The following is a 20,844-nucleotide window of genomic DNA, read 5'->3' as shown; positions in this document are numbered from 1 at the left end:
TGATGCTAGCTACTGCTAACATATTATTTTTTCCTGCTATTATCACCCTCCTAATTCAGACCTTTCTTATCTCAGGCTCCTTCTTCAAGCTATAATGCAAGTATAATTGTTTGGAAAGGTCTTCTATGACCCAATCTGGTGGTAGACGTGAACTCTCCCTTTTGTTTGTACTATTCATGTGACACTTAACACTTTACTTATTTATATTTCTATTGATGAAATAGTTTTTAAAAATCAATTTTGACTACTGGCTCTTCCTAATCCAGGAATACTTTATTCTTTAAAATAAAATCAATTACCAAATCAATTTTCATTAAATCATACTAACCTCTATCTGCAGAGATTGAAAGTTCTGAGGTGATTCTATTTTACCATCAGGGGCTTTTCTCCAAATGCTCAATCTTTAATAACATGATGTTTCATGGGAAAATACCACAGCTCTCATTATAAACATCTTTAATATAATAACATGTTGATTAGATTCCAAAATTATTATATTATTAATGGGTTTCTAATGAGGTCAGAGCTTATTAACGGATAATGCTATAATGTATAAGTAAGTGGTCATCTTTACTGCTGCAAGATAGTTCTGAGGTCTCATTTTTTAAATGGATTTTTAACATAGCTTTGGTGTGCATTCAGTTCAGTTCAGTCGCTCAGTCATGTCCAACTCTTTGTGACCCCATGAATCGCAGCACGCCAGGCCTCCCTGTCCATCACCAACTCCTGGAGTTCACTCAGACTCATGTCCATTGAGTCAGCGATGCCATCCAGCCATTTCATTCTCTGTCATCCCCTTCTCCTCCTGCTCCCAATCCCTTCCAGCATCAGAGTCTTTTCCAATGAGTCAACTCTTCGCACGAGGTGGCCAAAGTACTGGAGTTTCAGCTTTAGCATCATTCCTTCCAAAGAAATCCCAAGGGACTCTCAAGAGTCTTCTCCAACACCACAGTTCAAAAGCATCAATTCTTCGGTGCTCAGCTTTCTTCACAGTCCAACTCTCACATCCATACATAACCACTGGAAAAACCATAGCCTTGACTAGACGGACCTTTGTTGGCAAAGTAATGTCTCTGCTTTTCAATATGCTATCTAGGTTCGTCATAACTTTTCTTCCAAGGAGTAAGCATCTTTTAATTTCATGGCTGCAGTCGCCATCTGCAGTGATTTGGGAGCCCAAGAAAATAAAGTCTGACACTGTTTCCACTGTTTCACCATCTATTTGCCATGAAGTGATGGGACCGGATGCCATGATCTTCGTTTTCTGAATGTTGAGCTTTAAGACAACTTTTTCACTCTCCTCTTTTACTTTCATCAAGAGGCTTTTTAGCTCCTCTTCACTTTCTGCCGTAAGGGTGGTGTCAACTGCATATCAGGTGATTGAGACTTCTCCCAGCAATCTTGATTCCAGCTTGTGCTTCTTCCAGCCCAGCGTTTCTCATGATGTACTCTGCATATAAGTTAAATAAGCAGGATGACAACATACAGCCTTGACGTACTCCTTTTCCTATTTGGAACCAGTCTGTTGTTCCATGTCCAATTCTAACTGTTGCTTCCTGACCTGTATATAGGTTTCTCAAGAGGCAGGTCAAGTGGTCTGGTATTCCCATCTCTTTCAGAGTTTTCCACAGTTTATTGTGATCCACACGGTCAAAGGCTTTGGCATTGTCAATAAAACAGAAATAGATGTTTTTCTGGAACTCTCTTGCTTTTTTGATGATCCAGCGAATGTTGGCAATTTGATCTCTGGTTCCTCTGCCTATTCTAAAACCAGCTTGAACATCTGGAAGTTCACGGTTCACCTATTGCTGATGCCTGGCTTGGAGAATTTTGAGCATTACTTTACTTGCGTATTCAGTATGGCTTATTTTCGACCAGTGATGTTCAGTAAATTTTGTGTTTTATTTTTAAGAGTTAACAACCTAGTTTTAATTAATCAAGATATAACATGAATTCTACTAACTGAGGATATGGTTTAAAAATTCTCTTATTTAAAAATAGTTAATAGGCATTTTAAGATCTGTTTTAGGTTTATTATTAAATTGTGCAGAAAGTAGAGATTCCATATATCTTCTTCTATCTTACCCCCTTTCCCTACAATTGCTCTTAATATCAGATACCATGAGTGTAGTACATTTGTTACAAGTGATGCACTTTTATTGATATTATTAGCTAAAATCCATATTTTTCACTAAGGTTCATTCTTCTTTGTATCTTCCATTTTATGGATTCCTTTTAGTTTTATGGATTTTGATAAATGTGTAGTGTCATGTATCCATCATTGCAGTGTCATACAGGATAGCATCACTGCCCTGAAAATGTTCTGTGTTCTACCTATTCATTACTCTCTCATGTCTGGATATCTGGGTACTCACTGATCTCTTTATTGTATTTATAGTTTTGTCTCTTCCAGAATGTCATATATATGGAATTGTACAATATGTTGTCTTTTCAGACAGGCATCTTTCACTTAGCAATTTGTATTTAGGGTCTTCTATGTCTTTTTGTGGCTTGATAGCACATTTCTTGACGGCTTCCCAGGTGACACAGTGGTAAAGAATCCACCTGCTCATGCAAGAGATGCAAGAGTTGCAGGTTGGATCACTGGATTGGGAAGATCCTCTGGAATAGGAAATGGAAATCCACTATAATATTAATGCCTGGAAAATTCCATGGGCAGAAGAATCTGGTGGGCTATAGTCCATGGTGTCACAAAGAGTTGACTGAGTGACTAACTCACAGCACATTTCTTTATGTTGCTGGATAATATTCTATTCTACACATGCAACACTGCATTTTTTTTAAATGGGTAAAAGTGTCTGTATCTTTTGTTTCAAATAATTGATTTATTCTATAATTGAAAGCATATTACATATATTTGTGGGGGTTTTTTCCTTTAATAATTGGAATATAACTTTTTTAGGCAGTGCTGAATAAATTTTGAAATTTGATGTATGCTTTGTCAATCATATTAATATAAGCCTATGGAACAACATCTTTGGAATAATGTAGTAAATTTGTATTAATATATGTTACTTGAAATGTTTCTTTTGATAATATTTTATGAATTAAAAAGTATTTTATGAGTTTAAAGCATATTCACTTGCACATTTTATATGTGACAAAATTTTGCTTTCTGTGTGCCTAGGAGGAGGGCAGGTTATGAAGTTCAGTGATACATGATAAAACTGTGCTGAATTCAATCAGCAAATTAGGAATAAACCACCACTCTATGTTGTCCTCTTTTAAAAATATATATACATTTATATATACAAATCTTGTAATTATCACTTTCCTTCTCTAACTTGTTTGTTTTTTCAGACGATCTTTACTTCCTTTTTTCTGTCTTGGAGGAAGTGCTATCTCTTTTGTGGAAAATACTCTATTTGCTTGTACTCTGCACCTGACCCTCTAAATTCTGAGACTATAATCTATCAATTCCCACCCTTGCTTCTGTGGATTCTTGTTCCCTTTCCAGTTCTACAAAATCTATCATGATTGAATGAATGATGTCTCCATGGTTCCATTTCTAGTTTCTGAGATGCACATCTTGGTTAGTTTTAGTATAGATTCCAAAAGCTTAGGTTTATGCCCTTGGTTCCATTGCTAAATTCACACTATGACAATGAACAAGTTTTTAACATCTGTGGTTTCACTTTCCATATCTGAAACTGGGACTAAATAGTAGGATTGTGTAATAATTAAATGTAACAATTCAAGGAGCCTTCTTAGCACAATGCCTGTTGCATAGCAAATTCTCCAGGGATATTATTAGTGATAAGTTGATATTCCTTGACTTATGAATGTGAAATAAGATTGTACTCTTCCCAGGACCCTAAAGATCTGTTTTTCCTTTCTGGTTGTTAGGAAATGTCTGTCTTTCTCCATTGCTACTATCAAAGATATTCTATCCAACATCTCCCACGCCCCCCCACAACACACAAATGCGTATAAACACATACTCAGAATAACACTGTCAACAAACTTAGCCTCTTAGAGAAACTTCTTCCTTAGGTCCTCCAACAATCCCTAAGAAAAGAAAACAGTAGAGGGCCAATTTCATTTTGTTGTACACCTTGCTGTAGCTCTTTCAGATGAGCATTTCTGTATATTCTCTGAAAGCTCCATATATTTATAAACATAAAAGAAATATAGAAATATAGGTTCCTATCATAGGTTGAAATAAATGCTTTTGTTATTTCAAAATATTATAATTATTTTTTGAAATACATTAGAGCTTAAGTTCATCCCTGACAGATGGTTATAACATGGTGAGTGAAAAGCATTAGTAATTTAACATATTTAAGCTACCGTGGAAAATTAGCAACTTTGTGAAAATTGAAAAACTAATTTCCTAATGTGATTTAGGCAAGGCTGCAAGGATTTTCATTAAATAATATAAAACAAATTAGAGAGATAGAAACAAAACTCAGAGGCAGTAAACACAATCATATTAAAAGAGGATTTTCACAATCTTAACTGTTTAAAGACTAAAACATTTTAACGGTACTCTATAGTTTTAAAACCAGTAAAAGACGTGTTTCCTGATTATCAGTTAAACAATTTGAGGTAGTTATTATTATTGTTTACAATTTGACCATAGTGTTTAGAAAATAACAATTGATATTGTTTATAAAGTTCAAATTAAAAGTATTATGAGCTAGTTTAATAGCATAATAATTCAGTTCCTAAATGTATGATAGTTTTTTCAGTTTTTTCATCCTATACAGTTTTTTCTTCCCATATGTACTTGCCATAACTGCGGATTTGCTAATCTAGAAAATCATAGAAATGAGTAGCAGAGTAAATCAAATACTTCACTTCAGAGTAAAGAATGCTTTAAATGTTAACGTGACTGTTTTGAGACAATTCTGAAGTGTAAAGTCTTTGTTTTATTTAATATGATTGCTACCTTCTTGTGACTTAAGAGCAATTTTTTTTTTTTTCCTTTTTTATGTTTCTCTCTACAGAAAGCTGACCTTGCAGTTGCTCCACTGGCTATTACCTACGTTCGAGAGAAGGTCATCGACTTTTCCAAGCCCTTTATGACACTTGGAATAAGTATTTTGTACCGCAAGCCCAATGGTACAAACCCAGGCGTCTTCTCCTTCCTGAATCCTCTCTCCCCTGATATCTGGATGTATATTCTGCTGGCTTACTTGGGTGTCAGTTGTGTGCTCTTTGTCATAGCCAGGTAACATGCTCACTTTTGTGATTTTTTTGGCAATTGTTACCTCTTTTTTCTAACTAATAATTGTCAAAAGTCACAATCAATTTTACTTTTCTTTTTCTTTATTTCCCATGAAGTGCTGTAGAATAATGAACTTTTAAGTCATATAGCTTATAAAATGTACTGTGATGCCTTTTTGGGCAGAAAGCATGCTGGTTATGTCAGTAAGCTATAGCAACCCACTCCGGTACTCTTGCCTGGAAAATCCCAAGGATGGAGGAGCCTGGTGGGCTGCAGTCCATGGGGTCCGCTAACAGTCGTACACGACTGAGCAACTTCACTTTCACTTTTCACTTTCATGCATTGGAGAAGGAAATGGCAACCCACTCCAGTGTTCTTGCCTGGAGAATCCCAGGGACGGGGGAGCCTGGTGGGCTGCCATCTATGGGGTCGCACAGAGTCAGACACGACTGAAGAGACTTAGCAGCAGCAGCAGCAGCAGCAGAGATGTGTTAAAGATTACTCTTCTTAATCAGAAACTAAAAGCAGTTCAGATCACTATGATATAAAAATTACTTCCTCATTTTGAAAATTTATCTTGGACCAGACAGCAAAACAATATATTTTACTAATTTAAATTAATGAAATAATTATAAGAAAAACCAAAGTAGTAAAATTTAAAAGGAGGCTTTTTTTTTAAAAAAAAGCTGATCAAAAATAAGTTTTTTAAGTATAAAAACCTATCATGATTTTCTATGTAAAATGTATATATATTTTCACATAATAAACACATCACTACAAAACATTCCATTATATTTGTTGACATGTAGGTATATTTAAATCACAGGATCAGAAACTCAATTGCCTAAGTGAAAAATATATATGTTTACGTCTTATAATGACTTTTAAAGTCTATGATATACCTCACTATATGTGGTTTTTGCTACTCTGTTGTCACTCTGGAAGTGAATATTTGTGGTCATGTTTTATTTCTGTTTACCTCACTATCAAATTTTCAACAGATAGATTATTTTAATATGGTTTAGTTTTTTGTTTTTTTTTTGTTTTTTTGTCTTGATTAAGGAGATTAAAACTATACCAGACTCAGAGTTCCACTGTTACTCAAATGACTTTCCAAGTCAATACTTAGTGTAGTCTTTGAATATTTATTTTCTATCAGATATCAAAAAGAGAACTCTAAATCCAAGATGAATTATAATTTTTCACATTGATAATAACACTTAAAAAGTGCAACTATAAATATTTTTGCTTTAATCCAAATTTAAGTATTAAATATGTGGGTTATTTTTTTCAATTACATTATGTGTGAGTCTTCTGATCAATTATCACTAAGAACATTTGTTCTTCCTTGAACATTTTTAACAAAGTCATATATTTTTTCCTAGCATGAAAAATGCTTAGTTTATTCAGTTAAGAAAAAAAAAATATCATATATTTATATTTTTATAATACACATTTCTGAAATATATGTGTATATATTTACACATAAATGTTATATAGACTTATTATTTTCCACCTAATAATTTCAGTATTAACATGTGAGTTCTTCAGAAAATTATTAGTTGTATTTGACTGAAAATCTATATTAGAATCATATATTCATATTACATATGTAGTTATATGATAGATTGAGTTAAAAATTTTATTTGAATTTTAGAGTGTTTTCCCCCCAAAGTGAGAATTTGGTATATGAAGCTCATAAATTTTTAGCTCCAGTTTTTTCCATATCTTATGCAAATAAAGCTCAACCTCATGTTTGAGATTCTTTGGACCAATTGCATCATTTTTTATAGTGTCTAACACAAGCCATCCTGGTTTATGTGTTCAGAGAATTGAGTTCATGGATTACAGCTTAAATAATTCAATGAGTAAAGAACTCTGCAGCCCACCCACAGAACAAACAGAAAAAAACAAAGATTCTGAAGTATAGAAAAATTCTTTTTTGATGTCTGCAGGTACACCTGTTCCCTCTTAATCAAATTAACAAAATTCTCAGGAAGCATATAAACAAAGCCTAGAGGAAAATGTCCTGAGACAGTTATGAGGCCATTGTGTGGGCATCAGTCAGGCTAAATTAAGTTCTAATATCAGTTTCCAGGGAATCTTAAGCAGAGACTATTGAATTACTTTAAAATCAACTTAGAAATTTTAGATATTCCTTCTAAAATTAGGTTCAAAAGCAAATATGGAGACATCTGAATATAATTCCAGCTTAAAAGTATATTAGCAAATAGAATCATGTGATATTGATTTGCACTTCTAAAATTATCTATAGCTCTTACTTTGATAAACATGAAATCATATAATATCTGTAGAATTATGATAAGCTATACAAATTTTACAGAAAAGAAATCCATCCATGTCCTTCTATCTGAAAACATACCATTAACGGGTATGCCATTTTTTTGTCTTTGACTTTTAGAATATTACTGTTGAATTTTGTCAGTGATTAAATGAATGGATTTGAAAATGATTCTATTTCAGCACATCATTCAATAATGAGATAACAATTTCATATAGTTTGAATAATTAAGCTTAATATCTTCATTTATAGGTAAATTAACAAATATTCTATTAAAATAGTATAGGGTATCCTCTATTAAGTAATAAATATATTTCATGTTCTTGAAAAAGTATACATAGTGAAAATCAATTCTTTACATATTATCTCAGAATATTTCCTTCAATTCTCAACATTGTTATCTCATATAAATATTGTCAAATTAAAAAATAAAACTAAAACTCAAATGAAAAGAAAATTTCATGAATCAATTTCATGAATCAATCATGAGTCAATTTAAATTCTAAACAGAACCTCCAAAACGAAATGATTTTGGATAACTAAAATCCACTCTGACATTGTATTGAACTCCTGCTACTGTGAAAGACGTTCACGATGTACAAATAACAGCAAAATGTCTGAATTTCAATTGCAAAGAACTTAATTACTTTTCTAACCAAAATGGTATTATAATCATTTGTTATCAATTCAAAATAAGCATAGCATTTTTATCTATGAATAAGCATTATATCTTATGCCATATAGAGATCACTGATTTTGAAAAATGAAGTGAACATCATTATTGATGTCAAAATTAAAATCACATTTTCTTTATGCATATTCTTTGTCCTTATCCTCATAAGATAACAAAGAAAGACAAATTACATTTAAAAATTCTCAGATATCATTTTATTTCCACTGAAATTCATAAAAATGAAAAGTTCTAAAGTAATATCACTTCAACAGAATTCATATTTCTTAGATTATTGCATATTATTTTATATGATATTTTGAGAAACTATCTAATATCTATTTTATCTCAAAATTAAAATATAATAAATGATTGAAATATAATTATAATTTTTAATTGGCATTACTTTACTTTTTTCAGTCACCAGATGACATTGTCCCAATTTTTACTGTTGCAATTAATCTTCTTTATCTTTTTAGCTACCAAGCCACACCTTCAGTTTGTTTTCTGTTTCCACTTTAATTATTCCATCAATCATTCACTTGATTAGTCAAATATTTCTTCAACCTGTAGTGAACACTGGAGAATTAGTATTCTATAAAGTATTAAGCATTAATTTATACCCTTCATCTATAGATTAATTTATTCAGCAATTATCTACTAGATACCTATAATGTTCTAAGAATCTTACCAGATGCTCAAATCCAAGAACAAACACGACTTGATACATTTATTCACTAATAAACTCTTAACCAATGTGTTTATCTGACACATATATATTGGGTTTGAATGAAAGTGGTGAAAATATTTTATAGTTATCCAACATTTTTAATGATTGCATATATTTTATATGTATTTATCTGAAGATGACTTGTTAATGTATGTTTCACTGAAAAATATACAACTATAAAGGAAATAAGACATAAAGCAGTTTGTTATTTATTATTAGAATACTAGATTTGAGTCTTATTGAATATCTGTTGTATCATAGTATTAACAACATTAAATTTGTGATAAACTGATAAATGATAATAATTCTTAGATTTTTATATTTTTAAAATTAAATTTAAAGGTAAATTATAATACCATTTTAATATTTCCCCTCACTTTTTTATAAGAAAAATTCTAAGAAATACTTGAAGATTCTCTAAATTTATTTTAGTGAATATTAAAATCAAGATATATGATATTGTTTGTTTGTCCCGGAATGGCTTTATAGACCATGATCTCTCGCAAACAGTTGCATTATTGTTTATAGCATAATGGCATAATCAGCATGCTTATCTTAATTAACTGAGAACTCTTATTTAAGAGTAAAAATGAACCTGAGCTACTACATTTTAGGCATACAATGGCTTTACCCTAGGTATTCTAACAATAGCTCTTGGTTGACAGAGGATTAGGAAGAAATCTTTTCCGTAATGGGCTTGTACTTAATCATATGTGCCCCTAAATCTTTTCCTCTTTCTTTCTATTCTTTTATTTTCTTTTTCTAGGTATATTAGTATAGAGATGGCAATTAGTCATATAATAAGCCTATTTAGGGAACCCACCCTTTGTACTAATGAGAGATTATTTTTCACCTTGCTTCAAATATTTCCTTTTTAAAAATATAGATAGTATTGCTACGATAGGTCCTATTTATAAAATGAGTCAATTTAAATCCCTATTATATTAGAGAGTTTGAAATTTTCTTTTAGCTATAGTTGTTTCCAGGAAAACTAGGGCTGTTTAGAAATTTAGCATGTAAATCTTGGTCTGAGGTCCTTAGTAGTTTGGTATATAGAAATTAAGAACTAAAAATTGAACCTAAAAGAAAGTAATAATGGCATATACATTTCCCTCCAACAGGATTGATGTAAATTTAATAATATTCACTAAGCATATAAGAACATTGCATATTTTATTCTGAAATTGGCATTTTAAAATTAGATACAAATAAATTCTGAAGATGAAAAATAACACTATACCAAATTTGGTAGTAAGGATATTATTACACAGAAAAATTTCTTAGGTTACTTAAATGAGCAAATGAATAGGACAAATATAGAAGAAAGAGTAAAAGAAACCAAGCAATATTGACTAACCTGGCCTTCTTATCAAGAATAGCAAATCAGGGCTACTCAAACTATTAAATATATAAGATTAGATTTTCTTAGTTAAAAAGAATATAGGAATTTCTTATGTAACTTTGTGTTGAATTACTTTGCATGGTTTTTTATGATTTTAGAGTATTAACTATTGTATTATTGGGTTAGTTTGCAGGGGAGCAAGGGTTCGTCTGCCTAGAACCTGTTCAAGGGTTTGTTATTATTACAATGACTGCCAAGACCATCTTGATATACGTGTTGGCTCTAACATGGTCTGCAGTCACAAGATGACAAGGCTATTGCCTTACTGAGAGTCCTCATACTTGCAAAAATAGTCTATATTTCTCTTGGAGCTCAGGGGTAAAGATGTTGTAAACATAGTGGGGTTTTTTTTGATGGTTTAACTGGGTTTGGAAAACCCTGTCCAAAGTGCTTGCATTAACAGCTTTGATTTTGGCTCCTGACTAGTGTGCAGTAGCTTTTATATTCCTGTCACAATGATGGGTGACATCTAATATACAGTGAAGGGCAACAATGAATTATTATGCACTTGGAAATGGATTACTGTTTTGGTGGGATGTGCAATGTTAAACTAACCTGCTGTCAAAAAGACTGTTGTCACACTGAAATGAAATGCCAATTTTGTTCTATGCCTTTGCCACCAACTTTCCCACCTCTTACTAGAATATCATTTCAGGTTTACCTCTCCATAATTTTTGATATATTTTGCTTTAATTTTTCAGTATTTTTTAACCTAAGTAAATTGCAGAGAAGCCTATCTGTTCCTCTTCCTATTTAGATTTTTTTCTAGAATTTAATGAACATTTGGCTTGAAGTAGTCCTCTTCTGCTTTTCACACCTGTGAAGTGATTATTATAATTGATTATACTAATAAATATGTCAATTATGAGCCTAAAAGTCACATTGAATAAAACTAAATGCACATTCAAATTACATTTCCATACAAGTTAGGGCTACTTCTGTGTTACCAGGCCTTTTTTTCACAATTGCTATTTGGTAAACTAATTATAAAATAATTTACCTCTTTATTTTTAATGATTCCAATAATATTCATGGTTTTAAAGTATAAATGAAGTCACTAATGAAGAAAAAAATTAGTTTTTGAAACTGATAGAAAAAAATCAATTGAAATTAAGTTGAATCAGTGACTTTTTTTTAGCTATGGTGAATATTGTGTCTTGACAATTGACACAGTGGAGCTTTTGACTGAAATTATCTGTATTGGATAAAGAACAGACTCTCAATCATCATAAAAGAAGATAAACATTTTCTACTTCTCAATTTCACAATTATGCTAGACATTTACAAGGATAAAAGATACGATAAAAAGTTGATTAAGACAAAAACAATTTAAAATTAAAGTGAATTTTTGGTAATCTTCTGTAATCAAATGCTTGTTGACATCTTCTTTTAAAGATAATTATGCTTGACTATCTTTTACAATTTCCATATCTCTTTCCAAAGTATTTTTTCACATTTTTTTTTATTGTCAGGACAAAATTAAGTATAAATGCAAGACAAGCTTGGTAGTCTATTTTCACTTTTTGTATCCTATGGATAAATTATTTGCCTCTGTGTCTTTACTTGCCTCCATCACTGAATTGAATTCAAATACCCCTAGAAGCAAAAAGCTCCCTCTGTCTAGTCACTTAAACGTGTCCATTCAATACCTATCTCAGACAATAAGCTTCTGAGAACTCTGGTCACCTTATGGTGATTTATTTCAATTTAGCAGTTGAAACAATGCCTATATCAGTAAATCACAGAAACTGATTTCGGTAAGTTACGATGTATAGACTTACATTAAGAAACTTAAGAATGCTAAAAAAAAACCACGTTGGAGTTGGATGTTTATTAAATTATTTTATTTGCTGCCAAAAATAGCACATCTCTGTTCTTAATGAATCCTTTATGGAACATGGAATCATATTTTATATACTCATGTGCACACAGATACTTTATCATACATGCACAGATCCTGATGAGAAGCAGTACCTTGTAAGAAATTATGTTTTTCTTTGAAATATTTGGGAAAGGAGTGTGGTAGCTTTTTGGCAGTTGCTACCATGTCTCTAGTACATTTCTCATTAGCTAATTCAGATGAAAACTAATAGGAGAAGAACAATACTCTGTTGGCTTATTTCTCTTTATTTTTATTTTTTCTTTGCTCTCTTATCTTTTCTTTTCTTTTATGACCATTAGAAAGAAATTCTTTGAGATGACTCTTGAGAAAGAGCCTACAAGATAAAAAGAACCCAGAATTTCACCAAGTAGTACACTTTTTCTTTTATATTTTGTGATTTCTCAATAGCTCCTTCTCCCACAGCTGCAGAGTACTGTAATTGTGAGAAGCTATTTCACAGGCACGTTTTGTCTGTGTTAATTCTCCAAACAAAATTGCACTTCTCTCTTTCCAGTGGTCCCCTTGGACTTTGGGGAGGTTTCTCAGCCACTTAAGGCAGGTCTTCACGATCTGAAACTATCTCAGGAAAGTCAGTATCTTTTTAAAATAATTTAATAATATTCATTATAAAATATTTTAATCTACAATGTCTTGTCAAGAGAGATCAAAGCTCTCACACACACTTTGAAACAGTAGAGGCTGTGCAGCACACACCAGTGAAACAAAGATTGTGAGTAAGGAAATATTCTCTAGGAGCTTGTTTTTCTCTATGTATGTTTGTACAATGATTGAGACTACTAGCCCAAAAAGGTAGTCGTCTTAAGAAGTGCAGAGAAATAGATGTTTTTAAAATTTAATCGTAAGCATGGCACCTGAATTAGTCACATTTTTTACTTGGATGAAGCTGTCCCTTTGCTGTCAATTCCTTGGAGTAAGAGTTCTTTTACATGGATGTTTTCTTTTGTAGTCTTGTACTGGGCTGGTGCATGATGTGAAGGAAGTAATTGAGAGAGAAAAAGGAGGGAACTAATAAATACTACATGCCAACAATAGTCAAATTTGAGAACCATAAAGAGATTAATTTATTAGCTTTTTTCAGTAACTATTTCTATGGCTTAAGAAATAAATAGGTATACATCATTCCTGCTCCCATGCCTCTCAAAAATTAGATGAGAGATGTTTTCTGTTTGTTTAATACTATTACTGTTATACTTTTAAAATTCTAATTTATTATACAGAGGAAGTTCTAGCGAAAAGAAAACAGATTTAGAACAAATGAGAAAACAAAATTTTAAAAGATACATCACTTGGGTCTATCTGACTATCACATTAAAGTCATCATCCACCTTTTCCTTCTAAAATTTCAGAAAAAAAAAAAGACCTTGGCTACTTTTAAAAATATTTCAAAGAATGCTATCATTAATATTTGCACTATGTGTTAGTGGTATATTGCTTTATATTAACAGGTGATTCCTTAAATATGTCACCCTAATTAGGGTGAAAATACACCCTATACTTAAGAAGTATGTATCTTCTCTTTAGATCTGAAAATAAGAAAGCTTTAAAAATATTTCCAGTCACTTGGGAATCTAAGCAGGCGACACAGGCCATACATGTGTAAATTTGCTTTATAAACTTACTCTCTAGAAATGCTAACTTTCTTCCCCTGAAAATCACTAGCTGCATATAGTGAAGAACTGAACCATGTTGTGAGCTTTCCTGGAGAATACAAAGTGCTACTGATATTGTTTTGATTTTTTAAAATAATTTGTGGATGTTTGAGAAATATCATCAATATTAAATGAAAATGTATGGATGCAATTTTTAGTGGTAATTTATGGCTTTATTTCTTCATGCTATGTAACCTAATGCACTCTATCCAAATAATTAATGAGTAGGAGATATAGTGTCATCAACCAATGTAACTTCATTCATTAGAGCATGTCACAACACTTTAATTGCTATAATTTTTTTACATTCCATTACATAATTACATCATTCAACTTAAATTGTTTTCATATCAATCCTGTTGGGTATATATATTTATATTTTTTAGGGTGAAATATTGTTCTTTCAAATAGCAATGGGAATTTCAATATGATATTTGAATGGAATGAGCTTGAAATCATTTATTTTATATATAAATAGGATTTGTAAAATAAGTGACAACACAAACTATTCTGTTAGTTTCAACACCTATAGTTTTAAATATTTTTACTCAACCATTGCATACTAAGGTACACTGTAAAAATGTGATGTTATCTCTGTTAGAAATATGTGGATTTTATATCTATTTTTAAAAGTTTGTTTGGAAGCCCCAGAAACTAAACTGATGAATTTATGACGACCCCCACCCCAAAAACCTTATTAGTGAATTAATTATACAAATTATACACATTTGTATTTTAAAACTGTGATAATTCTATTTATCTAATGTACACTGAATTGAAGCAGAATTTCAGTTTCAATACTTTATAATAAATATAAAAAGTCATTCCCACTTCCCTTCCACCCCCAAATCTGGATATAACTTAATTTCCTGCTATTCTTTATGAGAGATGCTTAACACTAAATTATTTTAAAACATTACCCATTGTCATGTGGCCTGACTAGCTCTGAGATGATAAAATGAGGTGAATAAATTTAAAATAGATTTTCCCTTTAATTTAATGGACTTGATATTTGAAGCAAAGGTGAAATTGTAGGTTTTGAATGTTACTGGCATGATAAACTTTATAAACAGAATAGGGCTACAACTGTCATCTAAGTTGGTTCAGAATATGCACCTGAATATTATTTTAACATAATAAAATTTAGGTAAGTGTTTCCCTGCTTCCCTTACTATTACTGGTACTGAAAATGGGGGTGCTGGGAGGTGTGTTAAACATAAGTTTAGCAATTCACTAGACTGACTGAAGGTATGTTTTGGAAACTGATATTACTCAGGTGATTTTACCAAAAGAAATTGAAAATTGTGAAAATTTTGCTTGTAGAAGGACATGCAAAAACAATTTACATTCAGGGAAACATGTTGATTTCAAAATGTTCATATTACTGCTTCAATTTTCAAATAGGGCTTCAAAATTTTTGAATTAGGAAGATATTAAAGATAATGTTTTAAGTCTTCTTTCTGCCAAAAAAATTAAAATATTTGTGTTGATTTTTTAAAATTCAGATATTTGAGCTGAAAAGAAAGATAGTGAGTGCTTTCCAAACATAGTTCAGTTGTTTTAGATACTCTAGTATGTATATGGTGCATACACTTAAGTTTAAAAGATTTTATTGATATCGTTGGTACACTAGATTAAATTTCAAAAGATATTTAATTGAAGAACAGAAAGCCCACCTGTGAAATTTTATTTAAAGTCATTTTATATTTAAAAATTCAATGAGAAAACAAGCCTTATAAGCCTTGCATGTTTATGGTAGCTTATTTGGTACTTTGGTATATTCTAGATATTTGCATATTATCTAAAGCAATTTAAATGTTCAATTGATGCTTAAAAAATAAAACGCTACCATTTAATGCTGGCTTCAAATTCTTGTTAACTCTTGTTGATAACTTCATTTACTGAATGTCCTTTAAAAAAATGCATAGTCTGTTTCATTTTTCAGTATTAGAATCCACATAACCATGAGACTGATCAGAGGACAGTCTGCTTTGAGCTTTTAATACTGGACTTTTCTTTTAAAATCTTTACCAAGTGTATTGCAAGCTAAACACTTGCTTCTGATGTGTAAATCTAAGACAGAATCTTTAATCTGTAAATTATGCTCATATTGATTTTAATAGAACTACTTTTTAATATTTGGTACTTCACTTGGAAACATATAGCTGTATTAGTAAGATATTGATAGAACAAACTTATACTTTCCGTTGCAATGTTGGTATGTTAGATATTTTCCTTTATATTCTCAGTTTAAAGCCACTCAGTTTAATCTGAACAATTGAGTGTTTTATAAAAAATGGCATTTTAACTATTTAATGAGACAACAGAAAAGCTATTGTATAATTAAAAAAGAAACATTCCAGCTTTAAATGTAGAAATCTATATATTTTATCTTACATTTGTAAAATTAAGTCTGGATTTTATGGAAACCAAAATAATACCTTTCCTTCAGAAATCTTAAAATAACTCATAGGTGATTATAATAAGGCCTTTTCTTATTTCATTCAATGAAAACAGTCTGAGATAGTTTAAAATATAAATAAGTTGTTGGACATCCTTATGACTTGTTTATTTAAAAAATATTTCTTAGAATAAGTGTAGGTCATAAGCATCTGAAATCAGCCTATTGTTGAAGTTAATTTCCTACATCAAATATAAATTTTAAATGGAAATCAGTAGGAAGTCCTACATTTTGAAAACTTTTATTTTTTCTAGTAATCCCTTTATAGTTGATAGTGATATTTAGTATTTCTCGATTCTACCTTTAATACAACTGATTACAATTTAAATTTAAATTTGTCATTACTAAATTACAAATCAATGAAACTGATCATTGTTACCATTTCATTAAGCCCTTCCAAACCATTTAGATCTAGTAAATAATATGTTCAATAACATATTATTATAGCTTTAATGTACAGGTAATCCTTGTGCTTCACTGTGCAAATCTGGTTACTTTTTGATATTAAAGCTACCAAATAAATGGTGCCAAAATTAATTAAGGAAAAATATAAGGCATAGAATTTTAACATGAATGATTTGTATTATTCAGTGGTATGATAAAAATTGTTTATTAACTGACTACACCAATGAGAGAGGCTTTGATTTGTACTTATTGCCAATTTTCATGGTATTAAATACTACCACTATGGCTAATATCAAGTTACCAATGGAGTCTCACTGAACATGGAGTTGGGAAGACAGGTAGAAAATTAGTAGGTCTCACAAGCCAGTATGAGCTGCCTTCAGCATACTGCTAGATATATACCAGGTTCAAATGAAGGGGGAAGCAAAGGTCATAAAAATGAATAGCAAATTATCCAGTTGGAATGTATTTATAGATATATGCAGGGTATATCAGAAAGATGAGGATGATTTTGTTGTTCAGTTGCTAACTTGTGTCAGACTCTTCACAACCCAGTGGACTGCAGCCCACGAGGCTCATCTGTCCTCCCCTATCTCCTGGAGTTTGTTCAAATTCTTGTTCATTGAGTCAGTGATCCTTATCTAACCATCTCATCATCTCCCTTCTTCTCCTTTTGAAGGCTAAAGAAGAAGCCACCCCCTTCTGCTTTAGCCTTTAATCTTTCTCAGCATTAGGATCTTTTCCAGTGAGTCAGCTCTTCGTATCAGGTGGTCAAAATATTGTAGCTTCAGCTTTAGCATCAGTCCTTCTAATGAATATTCAGGGTTGATTTCCTTTAGGATTGACTGGTTTGAGCTCCTTGCTGTCCAAGAGACTCTCAAGAGTCTTCTCAATAACACGAGGTTATAAAGCTAAGCCTGCAAAGGGCTTCCCTGGTGGCTCGGTCAGTAAAGAATTTGCCTGTAATGCAGGAAACAGGGGTTCAATCCCTGGGTCCAGAAGATCCCCTGGAGAGGGAAATGGAAACCCACTCCATTATTCTTGCCTGGGAAATCCCATGGACAGAGGAGCCTGGTGGGCTACAGTCCATGGGGTTGCAAGAGTTGGACAGGACTTAGTGACTAAACCACCACCAAAAAACTTCAAAAGAAAAAGTTAACAGTTGGGTTTTTATTAATATATTAGAACCTTTGAAGTAATTCTAAACTTAAATATCATTTTTCCCTTTACTGATAAAATAATTTGATATCTATACAATTTGCATAATTTTTGAAGTCAACTGCATATTAAAACAACTAAAAAGAGAAAATGCACTGAGGAATATGCTAGCTATCTGACAGTCTCATGAAATGTGTTATTGCAGATGCCAATTTTATCATCCTATTAGAAAACCTTACCTCTTTACATGGAAAATGTTTGATCATAAAATGGTCTTCCTTGCTTATAATTTTTAATCAAAAAATCTTAAAAGATACATTTTCTAAGAGTATTCAGTACTAATATAAACATCAATAATATCCTCTGAAAATTTAAGTAATAGGTTCAGACCTGTGCTAGTAGGAACTGTTTCACGTGTGGGTAATGGGAAATCTGATGAAACAGTTATGTAAATAAATAAAATTGTTGTTCTACTGGAGGCTTAAGAAGGGCAAAGTTGAAATAGCTGCTTAAATGTGGTATCAGGAATCTTGGTACCTTCTATCTCTCTGCTACACTATTCTTAGAAAGAAGCTCTCATCTGTTTTCAGGGTGCCTACCTCTAGCCAGCCTATCTCCTTCCTGTTTTGTTATTTTCTTTTTTTTTTTTAAACAAGTTAATGAAGCTTGTCTTTAGATGTATGAAAAAGAAGTGTAAATATTTCATATTTTAGAGGTCCTGTATACTTTCTGTCTTCTCCTGGCAAATATTCTTGATACACGAAATTACCAAATTAGTTTTGTATAGGAAGCATGAATTGTTACCCTATGCAAATTTTCATTCCTATGGAAAATAACTCTGCTTTATTATTGATATGGAATATTCCAGCACATCAGTGCTTTCCCTAACTTTTCTAAAACAAGGAAGAAGTTTGAGCCTTAAAAATTGTGTAGGCTCCATAGCACACTATATAAAAAGTATTATACAATATTTTAGGGATAATACAAAATCTTAGATGCTAAACTCTTTCTAGAGGGATGAACCCAAGATCCCTGGTGGCTCAGAGGTTAAAGCGTCTGCCTCTAATGCAGGAGACCTGGGTTCGATCCCTGGGTCGGGAAGATCCCCTGGAGAAGGAAATGGCAATCCACTCCAGTATTCTTGCCTGGAGAATCCCATGGACGGAGAAGCCTAGTAGGTTACAGTCCATGGGGTTGCAAAGAGTCGGACACGACTGAGCGACTTTACCTTCACCTTAAGAGCGTTCTACAACTGAGTAAGGTCAGGAGAATTGTGTGCTAGATCCTCCTCTTGGAGATCCGCTATTAGCAAATTAAAGGCTCTGAAAAGGTTGGCAATTAAAAAAAAATTACATTGTGTTAGTTTAACGAAGCCATTTCCAAATATTTTTGGCCGTGAACATTGTTCTTCTTTTAATCTCTAACTTCTCTCTTATTATATGTTCTTCATTAATAGCCAGGCAATTAATTTGCTGAATCAAAGGTGTGAAGAATTGCTTTAATGTACAAGTGTATTTAAAATTTTAGTTTTTATCATACCCGTTCTGTATAGATTGAATCACCTTTACCAGACTGATTTAGCATCCATGCTCCATTCCTCAAGGAGTTATTATCAGCTCTCACCTGCTTATTTATAAAGACAAGATTTTTTCACATCTATTAAGTGGAAATATATTAATAATTAGCATTTAAAGTTTTATAAATTATTTTTATTATTTTTTCATTTTTAATATTCTGTTTTTAAGTCATATAATAAATGTGAAATTTTTAAGTTTTATTAGGTAATTAAAATCTTTTCTCTTCAGTTTAAAAATGTCTGATATTGTGACATTCATTATTACTTACGTGTGAACTTGATTAGAAAATCAAGTTTTTCTATTATATTGTCAGAAAGATACTCATTGAATTTCAAAAAACAGTTCCCTAAATTTGTTAAAAGTTATAAAATAATTAGGTAATTGGGAAAAAAATTATTTTGGAATAATGATAAATTTACCAAACAAACTCTGTTTTTTATTCTGGAAAATTGTGAGTTGAGTGCAAACATGTATCTTAAATATATTCCAGCTTTGTTAATAGTACTTCATGTGTTTAAGGAGAAAGTATTTTATAAAGTAGTTGATAACTTATTTTGTATTTATTGCAAGGATAAAATTAATTATCTATTTTTGTATATAAATGATCAGAGCTCTCAAGGTAGATAAATTATATAGATTTTAACTTGAGACATACTTTTGAGGCTACATATTTTTATGAGGGCAAAACCTTTTTAAAATTTTACTTGTTTAGCTTATGACTCTATTCTATAAACAAGGATGAATGGTCACTGTATTTTAAATTTAACTTACATATTAGACAACATCAAAAATAATTAAGGCTGTAATTTAATATGGATTACAAGTACCATATGTGCCAAAAGCCAGAAAATAAGTAGTTAATTCAGCAGACATGTGAGCCTGAAGTGTTTAAAACTCAGCTATAGGGATATTAAAATGGCCTGTCTTGGGACAAACAGCATTTTTTTTACATGCTTCTAGTTTGCTCACCATATGCAGGTTGGACAGGTAGCAGTTTTGAATGGCTCATCTTAAAATGAATGCAATTATTAAAGGATATGCTCTATCCTGCAAGATATTTGCTCATTTTAATCTTTTGTTTGTAGTCTTCTAGCTCCTCTTACACACTCTCATTTATAGTTAATAGAAAGTATTATAGGTTAGGTCTTAGGCTAGTTTGAATGAAAAATGCTACTAGGTAAAAGCTTCATAAATGGCAGCTACACCATCTAATTTAGACCAAGTATTGTTTATTTGCTTTTTAGAATCAATGTAAATAAAACATTTATTTACTTTATGATCATATGATGATATATATACAAAAAAGTCTATGGTCATAATTTATAACAAGTTTGAAGTTATATAAATTCAGATTAGGTTCTAAACAACAATCCCCCATGATTTTCAGTTCATTGAT

At 31.5% G+C, this 20,844-nt stretch overlaps 1 protein-coding gene across 1 annotated transcript in view; it reads left to right on the top strand.

Moving 5' to 3' along the window:
• The window catches only part of GRIK2 (glutamate ionotropic receptor kainate type subunit 2), a 742,654-nt gene that overhangs the window by 576,843 nt on the left and 144,967 nt on the right, over positions 1-20,844 (top strand). The window contains exon 12 of the mRNA XM_069599226.1: positions 4,971-5,194. Coding sequence (XP_069455327.1) covers positions 4,971-5,194 — 224 coding nt within the window. The remainder of the gene's footprint in view (positions 1-4,970; positions 5,195-20,844) is intronic.

The sequence above is a fragment of the Ovis canadensis genome, chromosome 8 (assembly GCF_042477335.2).
Source record: "Ovis canadensis isolate MfBH-ARS-UI-01 breed Bighorn chromosome 8, ARS-UI_OviCan_v2, whole genome shotgun sequence".
Classification (NCBI taxonomy): domain Eukaryota; kingdom Metazoa; phylum Chordata; class Mammalia; order Artiodactyla; family Bovidae; genus Ovis; species Ovis canadensis.
This window is presented reverse-complemented; position numbering and strand designations above follow the sequence as displayed.